This window comes from Crocodylus siamensis, chromosome 2 (assembly GCF_052110815.1).
Source record: "Crocodylus siamensis isolate JL-2025a chromosome 2, ASM5211081v1, whole genome shotgun sequence".
Taxonomy (NCBI): Eukaryota; Metazoa; Chordata; order Crocodylia; family Crocodylidae; genus Crocodylus; species Crocodylus siamensis.
In genome coordinates this window covers 275,532,531-275,559,422 of record NC_143396.1, presented here as the reverse complement: position 1 = coordinate 275,559,422, position 26,892 = coordinate 275,532,531, and the positions used below count along the sequence as shown (strand labels likewise).

Below are 26,892 nucleotides of genomic sequence, written 5' to 3'. Positions count from 1 at the left end.
AAGTTTTGTTTCCTGCTTTCTGAGCTGGGGAGAAAACCTCCAAACAATTAACTGAGTGCAAATAGGTCTAATAATAGCATTCTGAGTCCCCCGGTAGTCTGAAAAAGAGCTGAGGGGTCCAAACAGCCCCCTTCATCACAGTGGGTGTGTTAACTCTAAAACCTACAAATGACAACTGATGTAACATTAACTATTTCACTGCTGAACACCGTTGATGGCAACTTAAGGCAAGAATGCTTATCTCACAGTCCCAGACTGCCTCCTGCATCTCCCCAGACACGGACTTTAATATCAAGACAAAAAAAATGGTAGAGCTATTCACTGACTATGTTATTTATGTTCATATTTAATTAATCACAACTCATTTAATTTTAAATGACGCTGACATGGAATTTACAGTTGGCTTCACAGGTACTCTACACATGCCGAAGACAACGCTGAGACTAGGTCTCATGCAAAATGGACGAGGTCTGGGATGCAATTAATTATACAGATTGAATCGCAGCTGCACACAGCAATTCTAAATGGGCCGAAAGTGAGATCTTTCCTCAAGTTTTATCCAGAGAAAAGTGTCAACGACTTTTTGCCCAGGTCTTCAGAGTATGGCCCCTTCAAATTTCTAAGCACAAAATGGCTGCATCCTGTGTACCACTGCAGTGACAGAGGAGTCCCATGAGCTGTCCTCCTGGAGGCTGGACTTCACTTTCTCTTGTTTTCTTGCATCTGAATTAAAAGTCACATTAGACTGAAAGTAGTTTCAACTTTTAAATCTGAAATAAAAATCCACTTAACTCAGACTGAGAAAGGAGAATGAGACTGGGTCTGTTGCTAGCCCTTGCCCAAGAGAAATGGTGCACTAGAGTCCACAGGCAATTCCAAACTTCATCTGAGTATGAAGATGATTTGGAAACAAGCCACACTTTATTAATGAACTGAGGAGTAGCTGGGCAGTTCTGCACCCTGAGCAGCAGCAATGCAATGGGCAGCAGCAGTGGCTGGTTGCTGCAGTTCCTACTGGTACCAGAGTGGCAGCAACTGCAGCTTTTATTTCTATCCCCTGTCAAGTCAGCACTGGGGTCTGATACCCCACTCCCCCCCACCCAGTTCTCCTATTATTATTACTATTATTGAAAATATTTGCACAAATCCTTAATGGGCCAGATTCCAAATTCCTCCAGCTGGTTGGGATTCAGATCAATAATCACAGTGCCCTGTATACAATTCAGGGACAACCTTTTGTTAAAAGTATGAGGGTGACAAGAATGGGGACTTTGATTCAGTTCAGTGTATAATAAACAGGGTAAAACACAACACAAGCAATATTTACTTTTCTTTCCCATTATTACAAAGTCTTCCTGGTAATATTTGCTTTCAGAAGGCAAATGAGCTAGCTGGAAACTTCTATTCGAGAGGAGGACAACACAGGAAAGGTGGATATTAAAAAAAGGAAGGAAGAGTTATTATTTCATTTGATTTTGAGGTAGAATAATTAAAGGCCCCCCTCATAAAAAGTCTTTGTGCTGAATTTGCATGACATTTACAGCTGCTTGTGCAAGTGTAGTGGGCACACCATACCTGTGTCACATCCTGGGTCTAAGCTGCCATCAAAAGCTTCAAATCCTGCACCAGATGCCATAATGAATTCGCCATTCAGAGGAAGGTACTAAATAAAGGGATTCAAAGTGTTACTGCCATGTTCAACTGCCAGCCAGCCATGCCTGTAATCAAATAGCAATGCTAACAATCATCTATAACACTTGCCATCTCCAAACCACTCTGAAAAAGTATGATCTCTCCTTTTTTAAAGCTGAAGACATTAAGATCTGGAGCCAAGTATTTATTTCATGTTGTGGTAACAAAATAAAAAAAGAAAAGGTAAAGTGTGAAGGGAGGCAAGAATAAGGACAAGCTTTTTAAAAAAGATGTCCTTTATAAATTGTGCCTATATTGAGCAAGACTGCACAATTATTGTCTGTATCCGATGGGGGGAATGCTGGATCATTCCCTATTTGCAGCAATGGAGTGGGCTGACCACTGGGAAAGGTCGGACCAGTTCCTACAGCAGCTTCTACCAACACCGAACAAATCCCCCACTGGGCACAACCTTGACAGAGAAGTGTGGCTCAAACTGAACAGATTGAGATCTAGATGAAGACACTTCAGAACGACACTGTACAAGATGAACATCTTGGGCAGCCCCGTCTGTGAATGTGGTGTCCAGCAAACAGCACAGCACTTAATCAAAATCTGCAATCTTTACAAATACCCAGATGGGGCAGATGAAATCTGCACAGTGAGTGATAACACGAGGCAGTGGCTCATAGATTTGGAAGTTGCTATCTGATGGCATTCAAAAGAGAGAGACAGAGAGAGCGTACCATTTACGGAGTGCTTTGATATGGAAGGAGCTAGTTTCACAAACTATAAAGCAACTATCTGACCCCCATGTCTCATCTTGTCAGATACAAACCAGCCTCAGCTCTCACTGGACTAACTAGCCCTGTGGTGGTTCGTTTGTACTGTTTAGGATATAGCCATGGAGACTGTGATTATTGTTCTGGCTACTGCTTGGGGCTATAAACACCTTCCCTGCTTGGTACAAAACTGTACAATTCCTTCTCTTCCCCAGCTTGGCCGTGTCTACTTTCAGAGTAGCCTTGACTAAGACATTGTCGGTCAGTAATTATAACAGTAGTACTTGCATTGCTTAGGCCAGGGGTAGGCAAAATATGGCCTGTGGGGCCCCTAAAAAAAATTTAGAAAATTAATATTCATCTGCCCTTGGTGCCTATAAAAAATGACAGGAACCAAGGGCAGTAGGACCCAGGGGAAGCCCAGCAGGCTCCCACAACAGCAGGGCCCGCCCGGCCCCGCCCCCACAGCTGGAAGTGCCAGGAGGGGCTTCTGGCCCAGGACCACCTGGCTGCCCCACACCAGAACCACAGGTAAGGGGGAAGGGTGTGGGGAGGGCCGGGGAGGACCCCGGGCAGGGAAGGAGCCCAGGGAAAAGTGGCCCGGGGAAAAGCAGAGTGCAGGCAGGGGGAAAGTGGCCCCTCACCCTCCCCATGCCTGGTGCCCCGCATGGGGATGCCTGTGCCTGCTCCGGACAGCCCCGTGGGCTGCGAGCGGCTGCAGCAGGGATATCCGGCCACGGGATGGGGGAGGCGCCATTTTTCCCTGCACTCAGCTTTTCATAGAATCATCATGGAAGTCGGGTCGGAAGGGACACTGCAGATCTTCAAGTCTGACCCCCTGCCAGGGCAGGAGAAAAACTGGGCTCAAATGATTCCAGCCAGGTAGGCATCAAGCCTCCTCTGAAAGACCCCCAGGGTCTTCCCTTGGAAGTTGGTTCCAGATGCTAGCCACCTTGACAATGAAGTAGTTCTTGCGGATGTCTCATCTAAACCTCCTCTCCAACAACTTGTGGCCGTTATTCCTTGTCATGCCAGGGGGCGCTTGGGGAAACAAGGTCTCTCCCAAACCTTTCTGGTCCCCCCTAGTGAGTTTATAGACGGTCACCAGGCCCCCCCTCAGCCTTCTCTTGTGAAGGCTGAACAGGTTCAGGTCCTGCAGTCTCTCATTGTAAGGTCTGCCATGTTGTCCCCAGATCATTTGGGTGGCCCTCCTCTGGACCCTCTCAATGTTGTCCACGTCCCTCCTGAAGTGGGGTGCACAGAACTGGACGCAGTACTCCAGCTGTGGCCTGACCAGTGTCACATAGAGGGGGAGGACCCCAGATGGTCTGTGAGTGGCAGCAGTGCAGGGCGCTGAGCACAGGATGGGTGAGGAGTCGCTTCCGCCCCCCCCGCTCAGCCCCACCTTGTGACCCAGCCCCATGCCGGCTCCGGGCTCACGAGTCAGGGCTGCGCATGGTGACAACAGCTGCGCCCCCACCCCCCCTTGCCACGCCAGGCAGTGTTTGCCACCGCTGGCTCTGGGCTGCCCAGCATGCGAGCTTCAGGTGGGCAGCAGCCGCCAACACTGCCCGACACAGCAAGCGTGGGGGCTGCAGCTGCTGCTGCTGATGGGCGAGCCCAGAGCCGCCTTGGAGCCCAGGCTCGCAGCAGAGCTGGTTTACAAGCTGGAGTTGAGTGCAGGGAAAAGCAGCCCCTCACTCACTCCATGGTCAGCACCCTGCGCTATAGCCGCTTGCAGCCCGTGTGGGGCTGCCTGTGCCTGCTCCAGCCAGCCCCGCATGGGCTGCAGGCACCTGCAACAGGGAGTGCTGGCCATGGGGTGGGCGAGCCCGTGCCAGTGGGGCCCAGAGCAGGGTGGCAGGAGTGGGGGGCTCTATGGAGCTGGGCCAGCTCCCCCCTCTCCCTGCTGGTGCAGCCCAGCCCAGCCCAGGTTCACGGACCTCTGCCAGCCTGTGCCCCGCTTTGGGCCCCACTGGTGCTGGCCCTGGGACATTGGTCCCAAGATGGTGACCAGGAGGCGGGGCACATGTTAAGGGACAGGGCTACCCATGTGGACCTCGACAGCCTGCCAAAACTGGGTAAGTGGCCCTCCATCTGAAATAATTGCCCCCCCCCAGCTTAGGCTATCAAAGCTAACCCCCAAATTATAAGAAGGATAAATCCTGAGACCTCAACTGATGCAAACCCCTGACAACTACTTACCCTTGTGGGCTTGATACTGTTGCATCCACTCTAATAACCCAGTCTAGGATACACTTCAAAAAAAATGTCTGCAAGGGCCTAGGCTAGGACATGCTTCAAAAAAAATGTCTGAGACAAGTGACTCATCTGTAATACATTATTTATTCAACAGCTTTCACCTCATTTTCTAATCACAGCTTACCCAAGAACAGGCTGGGTTTTTCCCTGATGTACTGATGTTCGCAGGAGTGGGTCATTTCTGGTGCTTTTGTTCACTACTCTACACTCTACTGATTCTTATCTCTCACTCACTGTAGTATCTGAGCTCAGCGTACTGTATGACACCATATCTATCACATGTTGTTTGTTCTTGCACAGGGAGAGGATTGTTTGATTGGGTTTGTGGGGTGGGGGGGGGTTGTTTTTTGTTTGCTTGTTTTTTAAACGTATATGTGCGTGCACATACCTAGATATCAGGTTGTAGAAAGCATGTTCAAGGGCATTTGGCGGGGGTGGGGATGGAAGGCAGTGGGGTCTGTGATGGGTTCCTGTGATCCAAAGTTCCTGGGAGAGTTCACTGCACAACCCCTGAGAAATGTATCTTCTGAACAGACAAGTTTCCTCCAGTTGCTCTGGGCTGACAACAGCCTAGTCTTGAACCCTCTGACTGCCTGTACTGAGCAAGGCAACTGAAAAGGCTTTAGAATGAATGGATGCGATCTTTTCAGCGAAGTCAGATGCCAGGCCCTCCCAGCACTTGCTGCCTGGTTTTGATGGGGGTCATAGGCATGCAAGATTCTCATTGCAGTTTCTGATGGCCTCCAGACCTGTAGTACAACTTTAGCATAGACCAGTGATTCTCAGCCAGGATGCCATGTGATACTGTATAATATTAGCACTGTTAGGTGTGTAAACACCTAAACAGGACTCAGAAGATAAACCAGAGATTCTAAATAGGAATCCAGAGTGCCAAAAAATGTTCTGCCCTGGCATAGTTTTTCTGAGCTCTTTGCAATAGAGAAGTGCTCTATGAATTTTCCGTAGTCAAAAAAAATGAGTGAGAACTAGGAATTGACATTTACTAACATTATCTGATGCTCTGAAGAGTGGCTGATTTCCATTGCCCCTACCCTGTGATTAGGCATCTGCATTTAGAGCTCCTTGAATACTCCGTAACATGGGCGACTGGTGCCTCCTGAGTCTGGGGGAGCACCTGCAGAAGCCGCTGCTGGCAGCAGCAGTGGGGGACGGCCCTGTCAGGGGGGTCATGTGCCCCCCCACCAGTCACCTATGCTCCTTAATATTCACTAAGAATCTACTGAAGATTCCTGCCCAAAGGACTGTTTGCTCAAACATTCATATATTTGGTACAGAAATGGCACAGATACAGCCTTTAAACAAATACGTACCTGTTTGTTTTGCAGTGTTTGTCCAACTCCAGTAAACATGACAGAACTCTGCCAGCCATTTGTGCATTCATTATGCTCAAGGAAAGCCTGGCAAGAACTCACTGCTGGGCACAGAGGTTTAAAGAAAGCAGCAGCCCTTCAGATCCAAGCAGCTTGGAGAGGTCAGGGTTGAGCTGCTCAGCACGCTGCATATCAAGTGAGAACCAGGTGTTCTGTACACACAGGCATGCAAGTGCAAAGGCCGGGCCAAAGATCTCCAAACCCCTCTTCCCACTGGGGCTTTGAGGTGGGGTTCTCAGCCCCTGACCTGATGATGATGTAGTGGCCCCTGTGTGGGAGTGACTCTGTAATACTTGCCCTTGGCCATATGTGCTGAATAACGTAGGCTAGAATGTGCAGAGCCTTGGATAGGGAGGCATCCAGACCCATGGAAGATGGGGTATAGCATAGTGTCATGCACGCTTCCCCATTCATTTGCTACCTCAGTTTGATTCCTGGTACAAGCAGACAGCATGAGAGCTGCCCAATAATGATGAAAAACCTCTTCCTGAAAATAAAAGGGGCACAGAAGAACTGCTGTAAGGAACCATGTACTCTGCAAGCTGGGCTGTGGAAGGCAAAGGGCAATCCTTCTTTCCCCATATCTTACCATTAGCATCACAGTCTCTGCTGATTATACTCTCTCTCTCTCTCTCTCTCTGAGTCAGGAACTGTGATCCTGATCCTGCAAACTTGTTCTTGCTTAATGTTGATCATGGTTAGTCCCAGGGAAGCCAGTGGAGCTACTCACAGGCTTGAAGTAAAGCACATGCCCAAGTGCTTATGGGACTGAGGCTGCAGCAAGATGCCCATTACAAAAAGTAACTTTAAAATGCATGAATCAAGCAATGTGGGGCTTTTCTCATTACAAATATATCTCACAATTTGTGCTGAGTAGGAAGAACTGTTCACTGAAGATCACTGCAGAGGACAAGCTGGGTGGGAGCTTCACTTGAGAGAATAGGCTTCTGCACTATGGCGTGTGGTACAGAAACTGCATATAGACCAGGCTACTTTCCAAGTACATTTTGAGCTGAGCCGTGACATACGTGCCAAAGAATGAGCGCCAAAAAAACTAGTGATTTCATCTGCCTTCCTCTGCTCCTGCCAGCCAGCATGCTGGGGCCATCTATGCCCCAAGACAGTTTGGCTCTCATTAATAATTTTTCTTCTCTGAGATTGTAAAGCAACTTATCTTTTGGGCTTTTATTAGTAAAAGCTTGTGACAACTGAAACCTGTTTCTGAGTTTTTCAAATGCCACTGTCAATTAGAAAAGGACTGCACATATCGTTTAAACTGACCTCTGCAATGTTTGTAACAAGTATAGCAGCACTGTGCTAGCACCTGAAAAGCAGGAAGTCAAGCAGGCTAGAAACTGTTCAGAAATGAAAATGAAATCAACTCAGATGTCTTGAGGAATGTAGAAAATACTAGCACCTGGAAAGGTGAAAAATTACCCTATATATTTAGGTTTCTTTCCCTTTTAATAATTGAAGGTGCTAATCATAAGCCAAGAATGGGGATATGCCTTTTGGAGTGCATGACTTTCAACCAGACAGTGTCACTTTAAAGGTCTGTCTGATTAATGAGGGTGACTGTGCGTTGATCAGCCCCAGCCGTGTGACTGACATGTCATAATCATCAGTGCAGGAAAAATGCTACACTTCCCTTTTGTCACCCCAGAGAACAAAGCTCATAATGACAACTGCCTATTCCAGCCATTGGGTTTTAATTCACTGAGCTAAGCCATTATCTTTTTTTTTTTTTTTGCTCTGCATAGAGTGTGCAAATGTTCCCTTTTTTGTAACGCAATGACTGCACCAAAGCACCCGGCTCCGCAGTGCTACAGGCACATGTGTGAGATCAGCAAGGAGCTTGTTAGCAGTCAAGGCTATGCGCCGATTTGTGATAGATTTCCTACTCTCAGCGTCAAGAAGTACAGGGGGCTTTTTGGCTGACAGTGGTGGGTGGGGGCTGTATCTGGAAATCAGCAGCAGAGACCACCAGAGGTTTCTGCCCACTCAGTCACTGAAGGACTGTCTCAGCTAAATCACAGCTGTGATTAAAGTTTGGAAAAAGGCAGATTTAACTAGCATCCCATTAAGCCTTTACCTCTCTGCAATTCTGTCCCCGTGTGCGCCTGGCAGTTCTTGCCTCCAGGTGGCAGCAACCTGCCAAAGCTGGTTGCACGCTGGCAGACATCAGAGCCTGGGGACAACAGATATAGCTAATCCCTTATTCAGCTGGTGATGCATGGAAATGGGAAATTCAGGAATTCTAGGGAGTTTTCTCGTATCCTGTGGCTGCTGACCGGGTGTTTAGAAACCAGCCTATAATCCAAAATGAGTCAGTGCATAAGATGGGTTTGAGCCACTGGGTTGCAGCAGGAAGATTTCATAGATTTCATAGACATCAGGGCTGGAAGGGACCTCAGGAGATCATCGAGTCCAGCCCCCTGCCCAAAGGGCAGGAAGTCAGCTGGGGTCATAGGATCCCAGCAAGATAAGCATCCAATTTACTCTTGAAGGTGTTCAATGTAGGTGCTTGAACCACCTCCGCTGGCAGACTGTTCCAGACCTTGGGGGCTCGGACAGTAAAGAAATTCTTCCTTATGTCCAGCCTGAAACGGTCTTGCAGGAGTTTATGACCGTTCGACCTAGTCATCCCTTGGGGCGCTCTGGTGAACAGACGTTCCCCCAGATCCTGGTGGTCACCCCTGATAAATGTATAGGTGGCCATCAGATCGCCCCTGAGCCTGCACTTTTCCAGGCTAAAGAGTCCCATGGCTCTCAGCCTGTCATCGTAAGATCTGTTTTCCTGACCTCTGATCATGCGCGTGGCTCTCCTCTGGACTCTCTCAAGCAAAGAGAAAAGGCCCAAGTCACCCATAGGTAAATCCCTTTGATTGCACTGGATTTTGGCCAGGGATTTACTCATCTCAAGGTTGTTTTTTTCTGCTTCTTTAGAACCTGTGCCTTGATTCTTGGGTTGGCTCCAGACCCCCTCAGCCTATCCGCTGGTACTATTCATACCAGCCCTGCAGCCCCCCATCCTAGAGCGCCCTCTCTGTTCTCACCTGTCAAATCTGGATAGATATCTGGCTGGGGTACTATGATCCCAACACTCATTCCTGCCCAGGGCAGGGGGTCGGACTTGATAATCTGTTCAGGTCCCTTCAGACCCTAGAAACTATGAAATCAGCTGCCTATTCAAGAACCAGCTTTACCAAGGACCTCAGCACCCACCAGGCTGGACTCTGGAAAAGCTAGATGCTTATTTTAGCCTGTACCTGAGAGCAGAGTCTGTCAGGAAAGCTGTCCTTTCCTGTTACATGAAAGGATGCGTGGGCACTTTTCCGTCAGTCCCTGGAGACCACATAGGCTGTACATCCTCTGCGAGTCCACAGAAAAGATGAATCTCAAAGTCACAGCTAGACCATGTCTGCCATGCTTCAAAGCACACTTTTGGGGGCAGAAGAAGAGAAAAAGCCTCCTGTTTTTCCCTCTCGATTTATAATAAGTAGCAATAATATAGAAAGTTACATCTTCAAAGATCTGCACAGCATGGCTCTCTCCTTCAACATCAGGACTAGGGACAAACATTACACATAAACCAGTGCAAGTGATCAGAAACTGGTTTAAACCTGTAAAAGAACAGATGTTCAGTGCACATAAACCCATTTAAAAATGGCTGAAACTGGTTTGAGATAAACTTGGTTGAAGGTAGTATCAGACTTAGCTGATTCTGGTCAAACTGGTGTATGCAATGTCTGTCCCAGACCCCTTGCTGGTTTAAATTAAATCAGAATCCTCCAGCATCCCAGCTGCTTTGCAAGTCTGGGGGCAGGGGGGCTCTGTTCTTTGCTGAAGCCCACTGGAGTTGGCCCCTCCCCTCTGCTCCCTGGCTGGAGCTCCGGAAGAAACCACAGGCATCTGCCTGGCTTCCTCCTGCTCCTCACCACCCCCACACTCCCTGCTGAAGCAGGGATCCCCACTCCCCTCTGCCTTACACAGACACCTCTCAGCATTAGCTAGCAGACTACATGCTGGCTATGGTCCATGCTGTGAGAGACAGGCCAAAGGCAGAATCAACAGGTAGATGGTCATGTCTGTCTTACACTGAGTTGGGGTGATAAACACTGTGCTATCAATTCCCTGCTGGGCTGCTCAGGAGCGGAGAGGAACCCCTCCCTAATCAGAGCCTCCTGCCAGGGCCTGGCCACGACCCCCCCTCAGCTCAGCATTGTGGAAGGGAAGGGAGGGCTGCTCTAGCACCAGCTTCTAGCCTGAGCCACTGCTCCTCTAGACTCCTCCTGCCTACTAGGAGGCAATTCGCTCCACATTGTATCAGTGGTGCTGCTCCCACTGGCCACAGATGGTCATTAAAAAAAGAAGTGCTCTGGCAGGTCTGATCCTCAGTTTATGTCAACTAGCACAGCAACATTGGCTTTGGTAAAATACTACTTTGATTTACAGCAGTTGAGCCATGGTGGTTCCTGTGTCTAGAAAGAGGTACTTAGCCATGTTAATCTGAAGTTAGGCAAAAGGCAGGGTAGAGATGCCCCTTACAGACTAAATAAGCAAGTTATATAGATAGAATAAGCTTTCATGAACTCAAGCTCATGTTATCAGATGCTGTGTTCCTGTATCTGCTAGCAGAATGAGCTCAGCACTTAAAGCCCCTTGTATAGCAGTGAATAAATGACTGAGAGAACTTGGGAAAGCTTGAAACAGTTCTAACCCTTAAGAAAGTCTTAGCCTGGCCATTCCCAGATTACGTCGTTCTATCAGAAATTCAGTGAGAGACAGTGTGGGGGCAGGCAGAAGAACCAGAAATGTTAAGAGAAGCTAATGTGGTGGTGGATGGGAGCAGCCAGTGAAATGAGAATGCCTCCTGCTCTTCCATCTGTACCTCATCCTGAGGAGACCACGAATGGCCTGGTTCCCTTTTACCTACAACTGCTGTGTATAAGCACACATTCTTGTCTGAGCCTGCCATAATTACCACTGATCACCTTAGCTGACATGTCCAGAAAAGATGAAACATGCCCCTTGGACAAACTAGAAGGATACTTTTCAGGGAAGCCATTCAGTGATGGGGCTATTTGAAAACCCTAGGCAGACAGACTTACATTAAGGATGGCAAATTGAAAGGAAGGAATAGCCTGGTTTGCCAGTTGACTTACTCAAACCATGGCCATCTTGCCAACTGACCAGCTGCAGGCAGGCCATGGTCACCACAGCAAAGAGTCTCAAGACTCAAGATAACTGAGCTTGACTCTTTCTGTTCTTGTCTCTCACTCCTGCTGCAGTGCTGTAAATAAATCTCTACACAGGATGTTCTTGTGCTGGTTCAGTATCTTTGAAAGAATTAATGAGATTTACAAGTGAGAGGAGGTTTCGCTATGGAGAAACAGAGGCTTACACACGCATCTGAACTGGAGATGCAGGCTGCATATACCCTTCCTGCCTCTACCCTGGCTCCCACAGCTGGAGCAATTGCAGTACAAAACCCCTCTTGAAATCTCCATTGGGCCTTGGCTGGCTGAACACCTGGGTGAAGTCTTAGCCCCACTAATGTTACTAGCAAAGCTCCTCCAGCCTCAGTAAGTCTTGCCTATCCCTCTGGTAGCTCATGTGGTATGTGACAATGGCAACTACATGCACCTGATCTCATGTGATGGCAAAATCTAAGCAGTCCTGGGCTTGGCCAGTGCTGTAAAGGAAGGCCTCATCGGACTCCCAGGCATTGTAGATGTGAGGACTTGGGGGTCAAATCCTGGCAAGTGGTGCACCATGGAAGCTGAGTGGGAGGCTTCCATTGGGCCCTATCCCTGCTGAATGGGAATAAAGGGATGGGGGGGATAACGCAACCGAAATTACCCATCTTTCCCACAGGCATCTGGCTGCTATAGTGTTGTAATATGCCCATTTCCCCATAAGAGCGATGGGACATTATTAATCTACCGTTAGGTACATTGAGTTGAAATGTGTAAGCTGGTCACCAGAGATGAAAGACATCCCCAAAGAACTGCCTGGCTACATCTATTGCCTGGCTACACCCAGGCAGGCAGTCCCAATTGTGCAGATTAAGCGGAGCACGTCAAAGGCAATAATAAATGCAGAGCATGCATTTTAATACAGCATAATGGCCCTTACTGAACAAGAGGAATGGGCATGGCCTGTCAGGTCCCGTGCAGCTGACAAGGCACATGCCACACTGTGCAGCCCTTGGGCTCAGCTCCCATCCCTGTTTGAGATCTACAGGCAAGCTGAGGAAAAAGCTCCTTCCACAAACAATTGCTCTTTCCTCCACGCAGACAAAGCTCTTCAGCTTTTAGACACCCTGTATCCCAGACACCTCAGCTCAGCTTCTCACAGGCATTCGGGCACCTGACTCCCACAGGTTTCAGTGAGAGTGAAGTGCCTCAGTATCGTTAACAGCAGGGTCTTAGTGCTGCAACAACACCACCACAGGATGCCCCAAGGATGCAGGCCTCTATTTGATACCTGTCAGATTCGAGCAGCAGGTCCTGGCACAAGAGGGCACAGAAAGCCTGGGATTCATGCACTCTGTGAGCAATGCTACTTGTGAGCAATGCTACTTGTGCCATGAGATGAGACAACAAGCAAGGCCCACTGCAGTGAGCAACTGGTCCCTTGTGAGCTCACTACTCTGCTCAAAGAAGTCAGAGCTATGGAAGGGAGGGTTTGCAGAAGAAACCAGCCTGCCAAAGGAAAGCTGGCTTTTAGCATAATCCTCAGCATGCTAATGAGATGCTTAGCTCCCTGTTCCTCTCTCAAGCCATTCTCCTCCTGCAAGGCAGGAGTGGCTGCCAGCAGGGCAGCAGCACTCTCGTTAATGCAGGACCAGGTTCACCTGCTGTGTCTGCTCATCACTTTCTACCTCGTGTTTATAGCCCTGACCCGCTGCGCCTGCTCCAGGCAGGGTCAGGTCTACGCAAGTTCTGGCATCTGAATCCTCAACCCCAGGTGCCGAGAGACAGAACAAGCCATGTTAGACTGCAGTCACGCAGAAGGCAAAGCAGGTCTGCACCTCACAGACTAACTCAGTTAGCAATACAAATAGCATAAGCTTCTACACAGCCAAACATCTCAGGTTCCCCAAACATCACTACTTAGAGCTTGAAAATTAAACACTGGATCTGCCAGAGCCAGGCTAGAGAGCCCAGCCTGCAGCCAGCCAGAAGTCTGGGCCAGTGCAATGCAAATGCCTCCTCCCAGCTCTGCTGAGGCACTTCAGTCTTTACCCACAGCCTCTCCCGTGATTCCAGTTGTGTCAAAATGGTCTAGTGATTTTGTGATGGGAACCAAAGTCCAAACACATTTCTGTCTGGTTGGAACAAATGGGAACTACTCAGACCTGATTTCCTATAGCAGCAGCTCTGTCAAACCTGTGTAAACTCCAGCTATGCTATATACCAACACTTTGTGGCCATCACTTCCTGTTTTCTACCAAATGCCTCAGGATTCTGCTCCAGACCCCTCCAAAGAGCAGCAGGGCTCCATTTTCCTTATAAGCTTCCAGCCTCTCACACTGCCTGGCTTCCTGCAAGCTAAGCACTTACTTGGCCCCCATCCCCACAGTATCTGAGTCTCACATACCTCTTCACAGCACCCCTGTAAGATAGGAAAGTACTGTTATCCCCATTTCACAGAGGGGAAAAATGAGGCACCTAGACCTAGGCCTTGATCCAGTGACAGGCTTGGGCACCAAAGGATGCAGGATTTAGGCACCTAAGTCCAAAACTGCCACCCTGAAAACCTCTGTGCAGCTACCCCTGGAAATGCCTGAGCCCCACAGGGCTTACTTTGACTTCTAGGTTCCCTAGGGGTTTAGCGTGGCACCTCTATGCAAACCAGAACTACCTCAGTCTTGGCAGGGCTCAGCAGGTTAGCAGGTAGTTCAAGCCTCAATCTAACTGGGATCCTACCTAGGTCCCCTGGGTGGCTTAGCCATGCTTAGCCTGAGCACCAGCAGCACTGGGCTGCCCGCAAAGTGTTCTACCTCCACGGCCACAAGCGATCCCTTCTTGTTATACAGTAGCCTACGAAGTGGCAGGCTCACTTCCCCGGCTCTTCCAGCCTGAGACAGGGGTTACATCCATATCTCCCACTAGAACGCCCCAGCAATCCAAGGACTGGTACAGGCATTCTCCAGCTTCCTGTTGAAGCTGGGATGATTTGCAAAGCAAGAATTAAATATACATTGCAACAAAAAGTGGGGGAGAAGAGAGAGAAGAAGTGAGAGAGCACACATGTGCATGTCAGCAAGAGCAGAGAGCATGCGCAGGGAAGATCCCAACACTGTACCCTTGTAGTTAGAGCATTCATCTGGGAATAAGAAGTCCTGGTTTCTGGGCCCTGCTTCCAGGGATCTTTCTGAATCTCCTATTAAAACACAGCAGATCAAGAGCTATCTGGCCATGGTGCAGCCAGAGGTACTTTATAAACTAGAAACTTGGGCAATGAGAAGAAAGGCTGAAAGGGCACGGAGACAAAGAAACAAGGATGCTAAGGTGTTTCATAGGGAGAGGGACACAGAAAATGCCTTAAGGCATGTCCTGCAGAGTGAAAAGGAAATCTAATGAGATGTGCGATAGAATAACAAGTGGCAGGAAAGAAATGTTGAGATTCAAGAATGTAGTCAGGAAAGATATGGATGAACTGGGAGTCAGAACAGACAATATCACTGACCAAAATCATGGAGAAGGAAGACTGAAGATACTGGCCCTACAGTTGAGTGGGACAAAGGGCTGAAATGCGAGAGACTATCAGATAAAATACCAAAAGAGCCCCATGAGCAAAGACTGGAGCGCAGGATGCTCCCTCCCAGATACATGGCCAAACCACCAGGGTGGTGGCTAGAGGAAGAAACAGAGGGAAACAGCACTGGTGCTTACCCCAACAGAGGCACCAACAGAGCCTCTAGATCCCACTCCCAGGTTGGGCGTTGTTGGACCTCAGGCCTGTATTGGATCTGGCCCTGCGTGGCTTGGCTGAGGCATTGCAGGAAGTCTGGCGAAGCAGGAAACTGAACCACCTTTTTCCTCGTACGGGGAGAATGCCCACACTGCACGGACATCCTTCCTTGCCTGTTGCATCGCAAGCACAGAAAGGCGCCTCTCCAAGCACGGCTTTGTGAAGCCTTTCATTGGAAAAGTGCTGTGACTAGCCTCATACCCAGGTGCAGTCACGAGTGTCATGGGATGCCACTCTGTAACTCACGCCTGGGTGTGGTGGCAAGGACTGTCAGTGACAAGCTCTCAAGGGGCCAGACGCCCTCTGGGCGCCCCAAAGGTTGCCCATTTTAAGGGCCAGAGAACTGCATTTAGGGCTGTTAAACAAAAGGCTCAAACTCCTTAGACAAAATGGGAGGCGGCCTCAGTCTTTTGAAGTAAAGGGGAGTTTTGCCACTGGCCTTTCACACAGAGACTCGACATTAACATTTAGAAAAAAAATCCAAAAAACCGCAGATCCCAACCAGCCCTCTGAGGGAGCAACCCAACTTACAGAGACCTTAAAAGGTTACCTGAGGTGACAGAACAAGATAGTGGCAGGAATGAGAATGCCAGCCTCCTGTCCTGGAGCCTAGCTCCCCCTCCTCGCACTGCCGAGGGAAAATCCCCAGAATAAATGCTGACGTCTATTCTCCTTGATTCAGACACTGTCCTCTGGGCACCCGAGGCTTGAAGCTGTTGCACTAGATTGTGCATCACTCCTGATCCCTGCGAAGCATACCTGCAAATGCACAACATGACCAGCCAAATCCTTCCCTGTCATTTATACTTACACAACCTGACAGCAGAGCTGGATTGTGGCCAAGAGCTGAAGTGATGTTCTTCTGCCAGAAGCACTGCTGCTAACTGATGTATTGATCACAGTAGGTTCCTACGCAGAGGCAAGATGGGGTTTAAAACACAAATGTCGGCAACGTTTCTATGGGTTTTTGGTTGCCAGTGGCAAAATCACCACACTCAGAATTGGCAAGGGCAGAAATAGGGCCCTGTATAGAATGGGGAGACAGTGGGATTGTGTAAGTGTTTCCCACCTGTAAACTGGAGACAGTGGGAATAACCCACTTCCATAACATCACCATGTGAAAAGCACTTTGTACTAGTCATTATTATGGTCTATCCTCCAGTAGTGCTCAGGAGCAGCCCCTGTCACAGAGTAACTCTTTATTGTGCTGGGTGCTGTACAAAAGACAGAACAAGTGGACAGTTCATGTCCGAGAAAGGGTACAATCTGTGTAACCAGACAAAAAAACAGCACATGGAAAGGTAAGGCAGAAAACAGAAACAATGAGACAAGTATCAGTCAGCATCATAGGCAGTGGTCTCAGCACACCAGCTGCCTAATCATTAAGACATCTTTAGCAGGCATCATGGCCACACGTATAAGTGCTAGGAATTATTCTCTTACATAACAGAATAAGTGTTCACAATAACAAGACAGACACTGTTCCTATTATTTATTACCTTAATGTACTTTGAATCTGATGGCTTATGTTCTAACGTCAACCTGGGAAAGCACTTCAGGTGGGGACGGGTCTGTCCTGGGCTTCATTTTATTCAATATTTTCATTAATGATCTCATTGGTGGAAACTGGCAGAATTCATCATAAAAAAGTATAATCAACAAGCACATGGATAAATCAGGTATGCCAAGGCACACTCACCCTGACTTCTGTAAGGCAAAAATCACAGCTCACCATTCTGCTGGAGCTCTCCAAGAGTCTTAATAAGCATATGGATAAGGAGGATCCAGTCAATCTAGTATATTTGGATTTTCAAAAGCCTCCAACATGGTCCTTCAGAAAAGGGACTGAATGAAACCAAGCTGTCATGGGATCAGAGGGAAAGTCCTCTCATGGACAGAAAACTGGCTTAAAAATAGGAAGCAAAGGCTAGCGCTAAATGGTCATTTTTCAGAATGAAGGAAAGTAAAGAATGGGGTCATCCAGGGCCCTGTGCTGTTCAACATGTTCAGATCATTTATGAATAAGGAAGTAACCAATGAAGTAGCACAGTTGCCTTACAGTACAAAATTATTTTGGATGATCAAATCCCAAGCTGATGGTGAAGCATTAAAGAAAGATCTCTCTTCACAGAGGCAACAAAGAGAGAAATGAAATTCAACATTGACATAGGCAAAGTAAAATACATGCAGAAAAACCACCCTAATTATAAATGCCTCTTGATGTGCTCCAAATTTACCATTACCCTCAGATAAGACACAAGAGCCACTGTGGACAGTTTTCTATACACAATCAGCTCTGCATTATTATATACTACTACAGGGCTGTCCAACTGGTGGCCCTCAGGCCACATGCAGCCCATGAGAGGTTAAATTGCAGCCTCTGGGATGCCACTCAGTCACCTCTTGCCCCATGGCTCTAGCTTCAGAAGCAGTCTACGGGCTTCCTCTTCCCCTGGCTTCCCCTTCCCTTCCCAAGGGTCTGGGGTGGTACAACATGTCACAGCCTTCAGTGCTGGGGGAGTCCATGGCCCAGGGCCCCCGAGAGGGGAGGTGCAGTGGAGGGGGGAGAAGGGGCACCTGAGCATGCGTTACAGCAGAGGGTGCCAGGCACACAGTGCAGCAAGGTACCATGCAGCGTGCAGCCCTGGGGCCCACAATCCACAATGGTGTAGGCTTCACCAGTGCACTCCATGGAACGTGCAGCCCCCAGCCGCTTAGAAGATGGACAGCCCTGTGCTACTATATAAATCCATGACACCCACATCTTGAATACTGCCTGCAGTTCTGGCCTCCCCAACCCAAAAAGGATGCAGCAGAACTAAAAAAGGTACGGAAAATGGCGGCAAAGCTGATCAGATTCCGGAATGGCTTCCATATGGCAACATACCAAAAAGACTAGGGCCTTTCAGCTTTGAAGAGAGACAAATGAGATGAGCTATGTTTGAGACCTTGGAAAAAGTGAGTCAAAGTCAAGTCAAAGATGAACCTGACCCTAGTGCCTTGTTAGCCTGGCATGGTTACGACACACCGGTTTCTGCAATCAGCACCACACAAAGGAGCTATGTGGCTAACATCACATCTGGCTACTTTTTCAACTCCCCTGTCCAAACAACCAAGTACCCATTTACATCTAGGTCGACTGAGGGTAGCCCTAAGCACAAGTCCAGAGCCAGGCTTGAACACACTCCTTCAGACTTGTGACAAAACTGCTTACCCATGCCACCACCCCTACTAAAGAAAACCAAAGGGAGCTACTAGTCACTAGATCTCATAAGGCAAGAACTTGGAGACTCCCAACAGACACATTAGGCAAAACGAAACGAACAGAAGGAAATACTTTCTTTTTTTTTGGATAATGCATGACTAACTGGTGAAACTGTGTCATAGGATGGAGTAGAGGCAAGTGGTAAAACCAGGGTCAGAAAGGGATAAGACAGATGCATGGAAGAGAGATCCATGTGGGGCCATTAATCACAGCAGTCAGATATAAAACCTCAGGTTCAGGACATCCCTAACACCATGACTACTGGTAACGTGGAGGACATGACAGGGTATGGCACCTTCTACTCATGCCCTCTCACTCATACTCTTCCTCTAAAGCAGTGAGGGTAAACCTTTTCATAGGACCGCTGCAATTCAAGGCATGCTTCCCGGAGTGCCACTGTGAGCCCCAGACCTGGCCTCAGAAGCACTGGTGCCCTGGGTCTGAGACATGCTGAGGACATTGCCTGTGCACAGGGAAGTTCATCTGAATTAGCTAAAGGTGCAAATTTTAAGCAGATTTGTTAAGCTGAATTAACTCCCTAGTTAGACACTCACATTCAGAGTTAAAGTAGCTTTAATTCCATTCCGTTCCATTTACTTCACTTCCATCTGTTCACTAGGGGTTTAATGCTGTTTACCTAATCCACTTTAAAAGTTAATTCAGATGCGCTTTCCTGAATACCCCCACGTAGACAAGCTCTCAAGGAGTGAGCTTTTGGGCTAAAGTTGGAAGGAAGAGACTTGCAGCTGTGAGCAAAAGAAGTGTTGCCTAAGTTTGATTCCTCCCAATCTGGGGAAACAGGGCTTTATATGCTTGTTTTACATAAGGAGCAAAGAGATATCTGACTCCATTTCCAATTGGTCTGCCTGACTGGCAGAACTTGCACAGCACTGAGTTAGTGGAGTTCCACTCAAGCCATTTCAGTCCCTGAAAATCTCTTGTAGTGGGATATATTCTTTTGTGAACAACTGTGCTCTGGGAGCTGCTGGGTCACATAAGGTAGCAGGCTTCTTCAGTCTGTTTTCTCAGGCAAAACTTCACTGGAAGTTAATGGGAATGAGTGCCTAAATAAAGACTGCAGGATTTGGCTCCATGCATTTTGTGCCATCCCATGTCCCTGCTAGAGGCATCTATACCCACCCTCAGAAACCCTTCAACTTACGCATTTCTACCTTTCTTTCAGAGAAAAATCCCTCTCTCCCCTCTATTTTTAAGCCACATTCCTGCTATTTCAGAAAGTGGAGGGGGAGGGGAGTGCCAGGGCTCAGGACTAGTCTAAGACATTACAATTCATTAGAACAAGGCCCCTGGAGAGCAATTGGCATTTCGAGATCAATCTCTCCAAAAAACAGGAGGAGCCTCTTGCCGCAAAGCAGAGCACATCCTGCTCTTACACTAAGGAGGCTAAAAATACAAGGCTGAGAAACAAGTCCCTCATTAGCCCCTGGCCCCATGCACACTAGCAAACCTGTCACTCCACTGGTTTGCTTGCTTCACCTTGCCAGGCTGAACAGCAATGAGGCAACAGGCAACTGGCCACTGCCTGGAGACGTTTACAGAGGCTGACATCAGTGGGTGCAGGAGGTAAGCTGGAGGGCTACCCCAGGGTTCAGATGCTCACTCCAGGTCATGGGCAGGCAGCAACATCAGTTTTTAAAGAGATACTTTCTATCCTTCCCTGCAGATGTGCATGGCAAGTGATGTTCAGTATTAAGCTTTGGGGGCGAGTTTGGAGGCCAGATGTGGAACCCTGCTCAGGCCACTCAGGAAGGCACCAGCTCTGACCTGGTGCACTGTCAGGTGGGACATGCGCAGGGCTTGTCAACCCACAAATGTGTGCTGCACAAAAGAGCCAGGTAGCTCCGCAGCAGCAGCAAGAATAGTCTGCTGCTGATTTGGGCGTTGCTATGGCCACTCTCCTCAGCTCGAATAGCAGAGAGGCGACCTGCATGCATTGGCTGGTGCTGCAGCAACCCCCCTTGTTTACATCTGCAGAGCTTCTGCAGCTCAAGGTGCAGGCTCCGTCAGCCCCAGGCCAGCCCTGCCCGGTCTCACCTGCCCCTTGGAGAGAGAGGTACCAGAGTTCATCTGTTCACAAAGATTCCCCCAAGGACCAGGGAGGCTCCATGGCATGAAGAAAGAAGCTGTCTCACCTCATCCATGATGCAGAGCACACAGCTGGGGCTGCCTGCATGATATGATTGCTAAGGAAGGAGAACAGACAGGGCAAGGGTTGAGTCCTCCATGGACACGCTGGTCTCCACAGCCTCACCAGGACAGGGCTGCATCAGGATACCCAAGGCTAAGCCAGCTAGGTCAGGGAATGGCTTCACTGTTGCATTATAAGGAAGGCAGAGGCCTCCCCCCACCCCCTTTCCCTGCTGCACACTGTGCACAGCCTCTGCCTTGGCTCCTGGCACTGCTACTCCGAGAGGCATGGATATTGGACCTAATTAATCATTAATTGCAGAGTTGGTGCATGTGAAAGCCACTGGGCAGATGGACTGGAAACCAAGCAGCACATTGCAGGCGAGACATAGGCAGCAGCTCTGCCAGCGGTCCTCAGTCCTACTGAGGCAGGACCTTTGCTAAAATGTGAGGTCAACGCAGTCTCTGTAGTGGAATTAGTCCTCGGCCTCTCCGCTTAACACTTCAGCAGCCATGTTGTCCAGCTTTGGCTGAGACCTCAAGTCTTGAGATTCAGCCAGCTGTTCTCTGAGATCTCATCTGAGGCTGTAAAACTCATTTCAAGTCAGCTATTAAGCCACAAGGAACAACTTCTAGCCATGAAAGTCAGACTGCCATAGCATGGGAGGCCCATCAAGATGGTGTAGCAAAGACAAATCAGTTGCCTTGGACAATGGCAAACAAGGCAGTGAAGTAGCCTCATTAGGTCAAGCTGCCTCTGTCTCTCCAGCCCAAATATCCTGGTACCCATTTACAAGTGGGCCAGCTGAAGACAGCCTTTGGCACAGGCCCAGAGAAAAGCTGGACCTCGCCTCTCTGGAGTCCTATTAAGAGATCCTTACTACTCTACCATAGTGCAAGTTGGCTGCTGCAGGCCTAGGAGTAATAATAAAACACCCCCATCTATGTGAGTTTGACACTGAGGAGCCAAAAGGTCAAATTTTCAAAAGTGTTTAAGCACCTGTAGATGCAGGCAGGCATCTAGCAGGATCTTCAGAAGAACCTTAGTTGAATTCAGCAGGAGCTGGGCACTTATGGCCATATTCAAAGAAGGATTTAGGCAGTAAGTCCTGCCCAGTTCTCACTTTAGGTGGCCAAGTCCAAACTGTGAGCCTCAAAACCCACATTCAGCTGGTGCTTAGGGGATTAAATTCTGTAAATACCCCTGCTTTCAACATTAAAATTCCCCTGCTGTCTAAAAGTCTGGTTTGGGGCATGTCCAGAATCACCTCAGTCTTGTCCGGGCTGAGCAACTCACTGCCTAGGTCACACTGAAGTCCTGCTGACCACAGACTAGACACTCCTCTGCCAGTCTCATCTGATCCATTAGAGGTTCTCAGAACATGCCGAGCAAATCTAGCTCCACACAAAAATGGCCAGAAGAGGTACTGGTTCAAGCACTCACCTAAGATGAGGAAAACTGGTTTAACTTCCTCTCCTGCCTGAGGGGATTCAAACTTACAGCTCCAGGAAGAGCATCCTATGCATTAGGCTATAGGCTGTGCTGAGATGACATTATTCTCAATATCGTCCATTGAAGCTGTGCCATTTTTCATGTAATATTTAAAGATGCATTGAGTTAAGGAGAGAGGAAAAAAAACTAGAGGAAGCAGGACTCTGGTCTAGTGATTAGGACCACTCCACTAAGAGAGGGGAGACCCAGGTTCCAATTCTTGCTCCTATTCCAAATGTCTTCAAGTACTGGTATATTATCCCCTCATTGGATAAGGCAGTCCCTGGACCAGAGGCTGGAATGCATTTCTCCCCTCTTTATAACTACTAGGCCAGAAGAATCATGCTTCTGCTGACTCGCTCTTTCTGGCCCATGAGTCTATGACTATTGCATGCAAAGAGGAAGATTCAACAGGAGGGCTGGAGGTCCTGCCCTCGCATCCCACGCACTCCCAGCAGAAGTACCTGTGCATGGGTAAAGGGGGAGGTGGGACAGGTGGATATTAATACCCTCAGGCAGGGGACAGAATGAAGCCTCATACCTTAGCTCGGGTGGTGTTTTCATCAATCCTCCCAGTCTCGGGCTATGGGCTGAGGAGGGAGAGGAGGATCCATGCAGTGAACCAAAGACTGCGGCGCTGGTGTCATCGGGAAGGCTTTGGCTTCCATGACCACAGCCCGCTCTTTGGCGAGAGAGGCAGCGAGCTGGTGGGAAGAGATGGCCTCCACCTCTCCCCCCTGGGGAGGAGGCTCTTCTCAGCCAGGCTGGCTGACCTGCTCCACCGGGCTTTAAACTAAGCCCGCTGGGGGATGGGGGGACGACTGCCACTGCTGGCCCACTGAGCAACCCTTGCAAAGCCAGCAGACCAAGGCACTTAAGGGAGCCCACCCCTGCCCCAGCCCTGGCACAATCTGTGGGCAAGGCAAGAGCCCCCAAGGGGACACTTGCCTGCCTGTACACTAATGCCAGGAGCCTGGGTAACAAGCAGGAGGAGTTCGTCCTCCTGCTCAGTGCAAAGAATTATGATGTCACTGGGATAACGGAGACCTGGTGGGACTCCACCCATGACTGGACCACGGGTATAGAGGGCTACACCCTGTACAGGAGGGATCGTGTTGACAAAAGGGGCGGGGGTGTAGCTCTCTATGTGAAGGAAAGCTACATGTCCCTGCAAGCTGATGTTGGCGACCGGCATGGACAGCTAGAGACCCTCTGGGTAAAAATTCGTGGGAAAAACAGCACAGGGGACACAACGGTGGGAGTCTACTACAGACCTCCCACTCAAAGTCCTGAGCTTGATCAGGAGTTCGCCCGGGAACTGACTGAAGCCGCTTGCTCCAGGACCTTGGTTGTCATGGGTGACTTCAATTACCCGGACATCTCCTGGGAAGATCACTCAGCAAAATCCGAGCGGTCACAAAGCTTTCTCTCGTGCGTGGATGACCTCTACCTGACTCAAGAAGTCTATGGGCCAACGAGAGGCAAAGCGCTGCTCGACCTGGTACTGGCTACGGGGGATGACCTAATCGGCGACCTAGTGATCGATGGGAAGCTGGGTGACAGCGACCGCGAGCTGATCACCTTCACCATCCGCCGTAAAGCTGGCAAGTCAGTCAGCAACACAGAAGTCCTTGACTTCAGAAAAGCCGACTTTGACAAGCTCAAGAGGCTTGTCGGTCAGGCCCTCAGGGACCATAACCCCAGGGAGACGGGAGTTCAAGAAGAGTGGTTACTTCTCAAGGAAGCGATCCTCAGTGCACAAGCTAAATTTGTTCCAACACGGAGGAAAGGCAGCAAGAAGGCACAGCAGCCCCCCTGGCTCTCCAGGGACCTAGCGGACCTCCTGCGGCTAAAAAGGAAAGCCTACAAAGGATGGAGGATGGGATTCACCTCCAAGGAAGATTATTCTGCACTGGTCCAGTCCTGCAGGGAGCAAACCAGGAAAGCCAAGGCTGCAACTGAACTCCAACTAGCTTCAAGCATCAAGGACAACAAAAAGTCCTTTTTCAGATATGTGGGGAGCTGGAGGAAAAGCAAGGGCAATGTTGGACCCCTGCTAAACCAGACGGGGCAACTGACAACTGACGCCCAGGAAAAAGCCAACCTATTAAATAGGTACTTTGCGTCAGTCTTTCATCAGTCCCATGGGACGCCCATGCCTGCTGTGGGACAGGGAGATCCAGGTGATGGGGATCCCCTACCCTCCATCAATGCTGACCTCGTGAAGGAACACCTTGAGAAGCTGGAGACCTTCAAGTCAGCCGGCCCTGACAATCTGCACCCCAGGGTACTCAAGGAGCTGGCGAGCGTCATAGCCCAGCCCCTGGCACGGATCTTTGAAAACTCCTGGCGCTCTGGTGTAGTGCCCGAAGACTGGGAGAAGGCCAATGTGGTGCCGATCTTCAAGAAAGGGAGGAGAGTGGATCCGGCTAACTACAGGCCCATTAGCCTGACTTCTATCCTGGGGAAGATCTTAGAAAAGTTTATTAAGGAGGCCATCCTTGAGGGACTGGCCCAGGCTAACATCCTAAGGGATAGCCAGCACGGGTTTGTTGCGGGTAGGTCTTGTTTGACCAATATCATTTCCCTCTATGACCAGGTGACCTATCACCTGGACAAGGGAGAAGAGATTGATGTCATATATCTCGACTTCAAAAAAGCTTTTGATCTGGTATCCCATGATCACCTCTTGGCCAAACTGCCCAGTTGTGGCCTTGGCTCCACCACGATCTGCTGGCTGGGAAACTGGCTCCGTGGTCAGACCCAGAGGGTTGTAATCGATGGCAGTCACTCATCGTGGTGCCCTGTGACCAGTGGGGTCCCTCAAGGCTCTGTCCTGGGACCCATCCTGTTCAACATCTTCATTAACGATGTGGACATTGGAGTCAGAAGTGGACTGGCCAAGTTTGCCGATGACACCAAACTTTGGGGCAAAGCATCCACGCCAGAGGACAGGCGGGTGATCCAGGCTGACCTGGACAAGCTCAGCAAATGGGCAGACGAGAACCTCATGGTGTTTGACACCGATAAATGCAAGGTTCTCCACCTTGGGAGGAAAAACCTGCAGCACCTTTATAGGCTCGGCAGTGCTACATTGGATAGCACTACAGAAGAAAGAGACTTGGGGGGCCATCATTGACCACAAGATGAACATGAGCCTCCAATGCGATGCTGCGGCTAGTAAAGCGACCAAAATGCTGGCGTGCATCCATAGATGCTTCTCGAGCAAATCCCGGGACGTCATTCTCCCCTTGTACTCGGCCTTGGTGAGGCCGCAGCTGGAGTACTGCGTCCAGTTTTGGGCTCCACAATTCAAAAAGGATGTGGAGAAGCTTGAGAGAGTCCAGAGGAGAGCCACGCGCATGATCAGAGGTCAGGAAAACAGATCTTACGATGACAGGCTGAGAGCCATGGGACTCTTTAGCCTGGAAAAGCGTAGGCTCAGGGGTGATCTGATGGCCACCTATAAGTTTATCAGGGGTGACCACCAGGATCTGGGGGAACGTCTGTTCACCAGAGCGCCCCAAGGGATGACGAGGTCGAACGGTCATAAACTCCTGCAAGACCGTTTCAGGCTGGACATAAGGAAGAATTTCTTTACTGTCCGAGCCCCCAAGGTCTGGAACAGTCTGCCAGCGGAGGTGGTTCAAGCACCTACATTGAACACCTTCAAGAGTAAATTGGATGCTTATCTTGCTGGGATCCTATGACCCCAGCTGACTTCCTGCCCCTGGGGCAGGGGGCTGGACTCGATGATCTCCCGAGGTCCCTTCCAGCCCTAATGTCTATGAAATCTATGAAATCTTAGCAGAGCTCTCTAACCACTGAAGAGGAAGAGGAACCACCACCAGGAAAAGCTCCTTGAAAAAAAAGGACTGACCTCTAAAGGAGAGGTCTTGAGACACCCACCCCCAGGAGAGGACTCAAGGCTGTGAATCCCAAGGGCAGTGGCCCTGCCCCTTTCTGTTGCCCTGGATTAAGTGCCTAAATCCCAGCAAGGACCAGGTTTCAGACACTTTTGCTAGTGGCATTTCCTGTTGGCTGAATGAAACGGCTCCTGTTTCAGGGCCTTGGCTGTTAGTAATCCCATTCACAGATGCTCAACTCTTCTCATGAGTTACACAGGAAATGCAGGCACCTAACTTCTGGCTGTAGACTCTAGTGCAGGGACACAGTGGCTAGAGGTGAACACCACAAGGCTGAGCTCTGTAACATCTCAGCCCTGTGGGGATTTAACCCTTAGGCATTTTTGAAAATCCTGCCATGCACTTTTATATCTCTGAAATATGTCCTTAGGCCTAAAACTCTTCTGAATGGTGCTTAGGCTCCCTCAGGCTGTGTCTAAGCCACAGTGTAGTGCAGAGAGATCCGAAGCTAGCTCTGGGCATGCTGAAGAAAGGCTGATTATCTCAGGCACCATGCTGCGATGAGACAGCTCTGCTGCTCATAGTCCTGGAGCAAGTACACACAAGACGAGCATGGGGAGCCTCATCATAGTACAGCTTTGCCCTGTCTAGACAGGTCTGTAGGTACTTCTGAAATCTTAGACTTGACCTGGTGACCTGTTCTGATCTATTAGCAAGTCAAGCTTCACGGCCAAATGAGTTTTCTGTACAATGTAGGTGGGGAACAATGGTTCAGCATGCCTGAGAACTTTATTTAATCATAACAACATATATTTTTACACTCGGTTCTTCTGGGCAGTGAATGGGCAGCTTCCAGGGTGCTCAGCTGTGGACCAGCTGGCACTTATATGCACTAAGAGCTGCGAGTACTTAGCTTTCATTCTGCCCTTTGAAAGCAACCTGTCGGAGAGAAAGCAACCACCAGACCTTCTTAAATATGTACTATTCCTTGCTGAAAAAGCAACAGCTGCACCTATAACCTTGAAAGCATATGATTACAGTCTGCTCCTGTTCATCCCATTAGATTTCCACA

The 26,892-nt window shown here is 49.2% G+C and overlaps 1 protein-coding gene across 1 annotated transcript in view; it reads right to left on the bottom strand.

Moving 5' to 3' along the window:
* The window catches only part of AMN (amnion associated transmembrane protein), a 57,998-nt gene that overhangs the window by 16,564 nt on the left and 14,542 nt on the right, over nucleotides 1–26,892 (bottom strand). Inside the window, exon 4 of the mRNA XM_090034072.1 lies at nucleotides 1,576–1,663. Within this exon, the coding sequence (XP_089890198.1) occupies nucleotides 1,576–1,663 (88 nt within the window). The remainder of the gene's footprint in view (nucleotides 1–1,575; nucleotides 1,664–26,892) is intronic.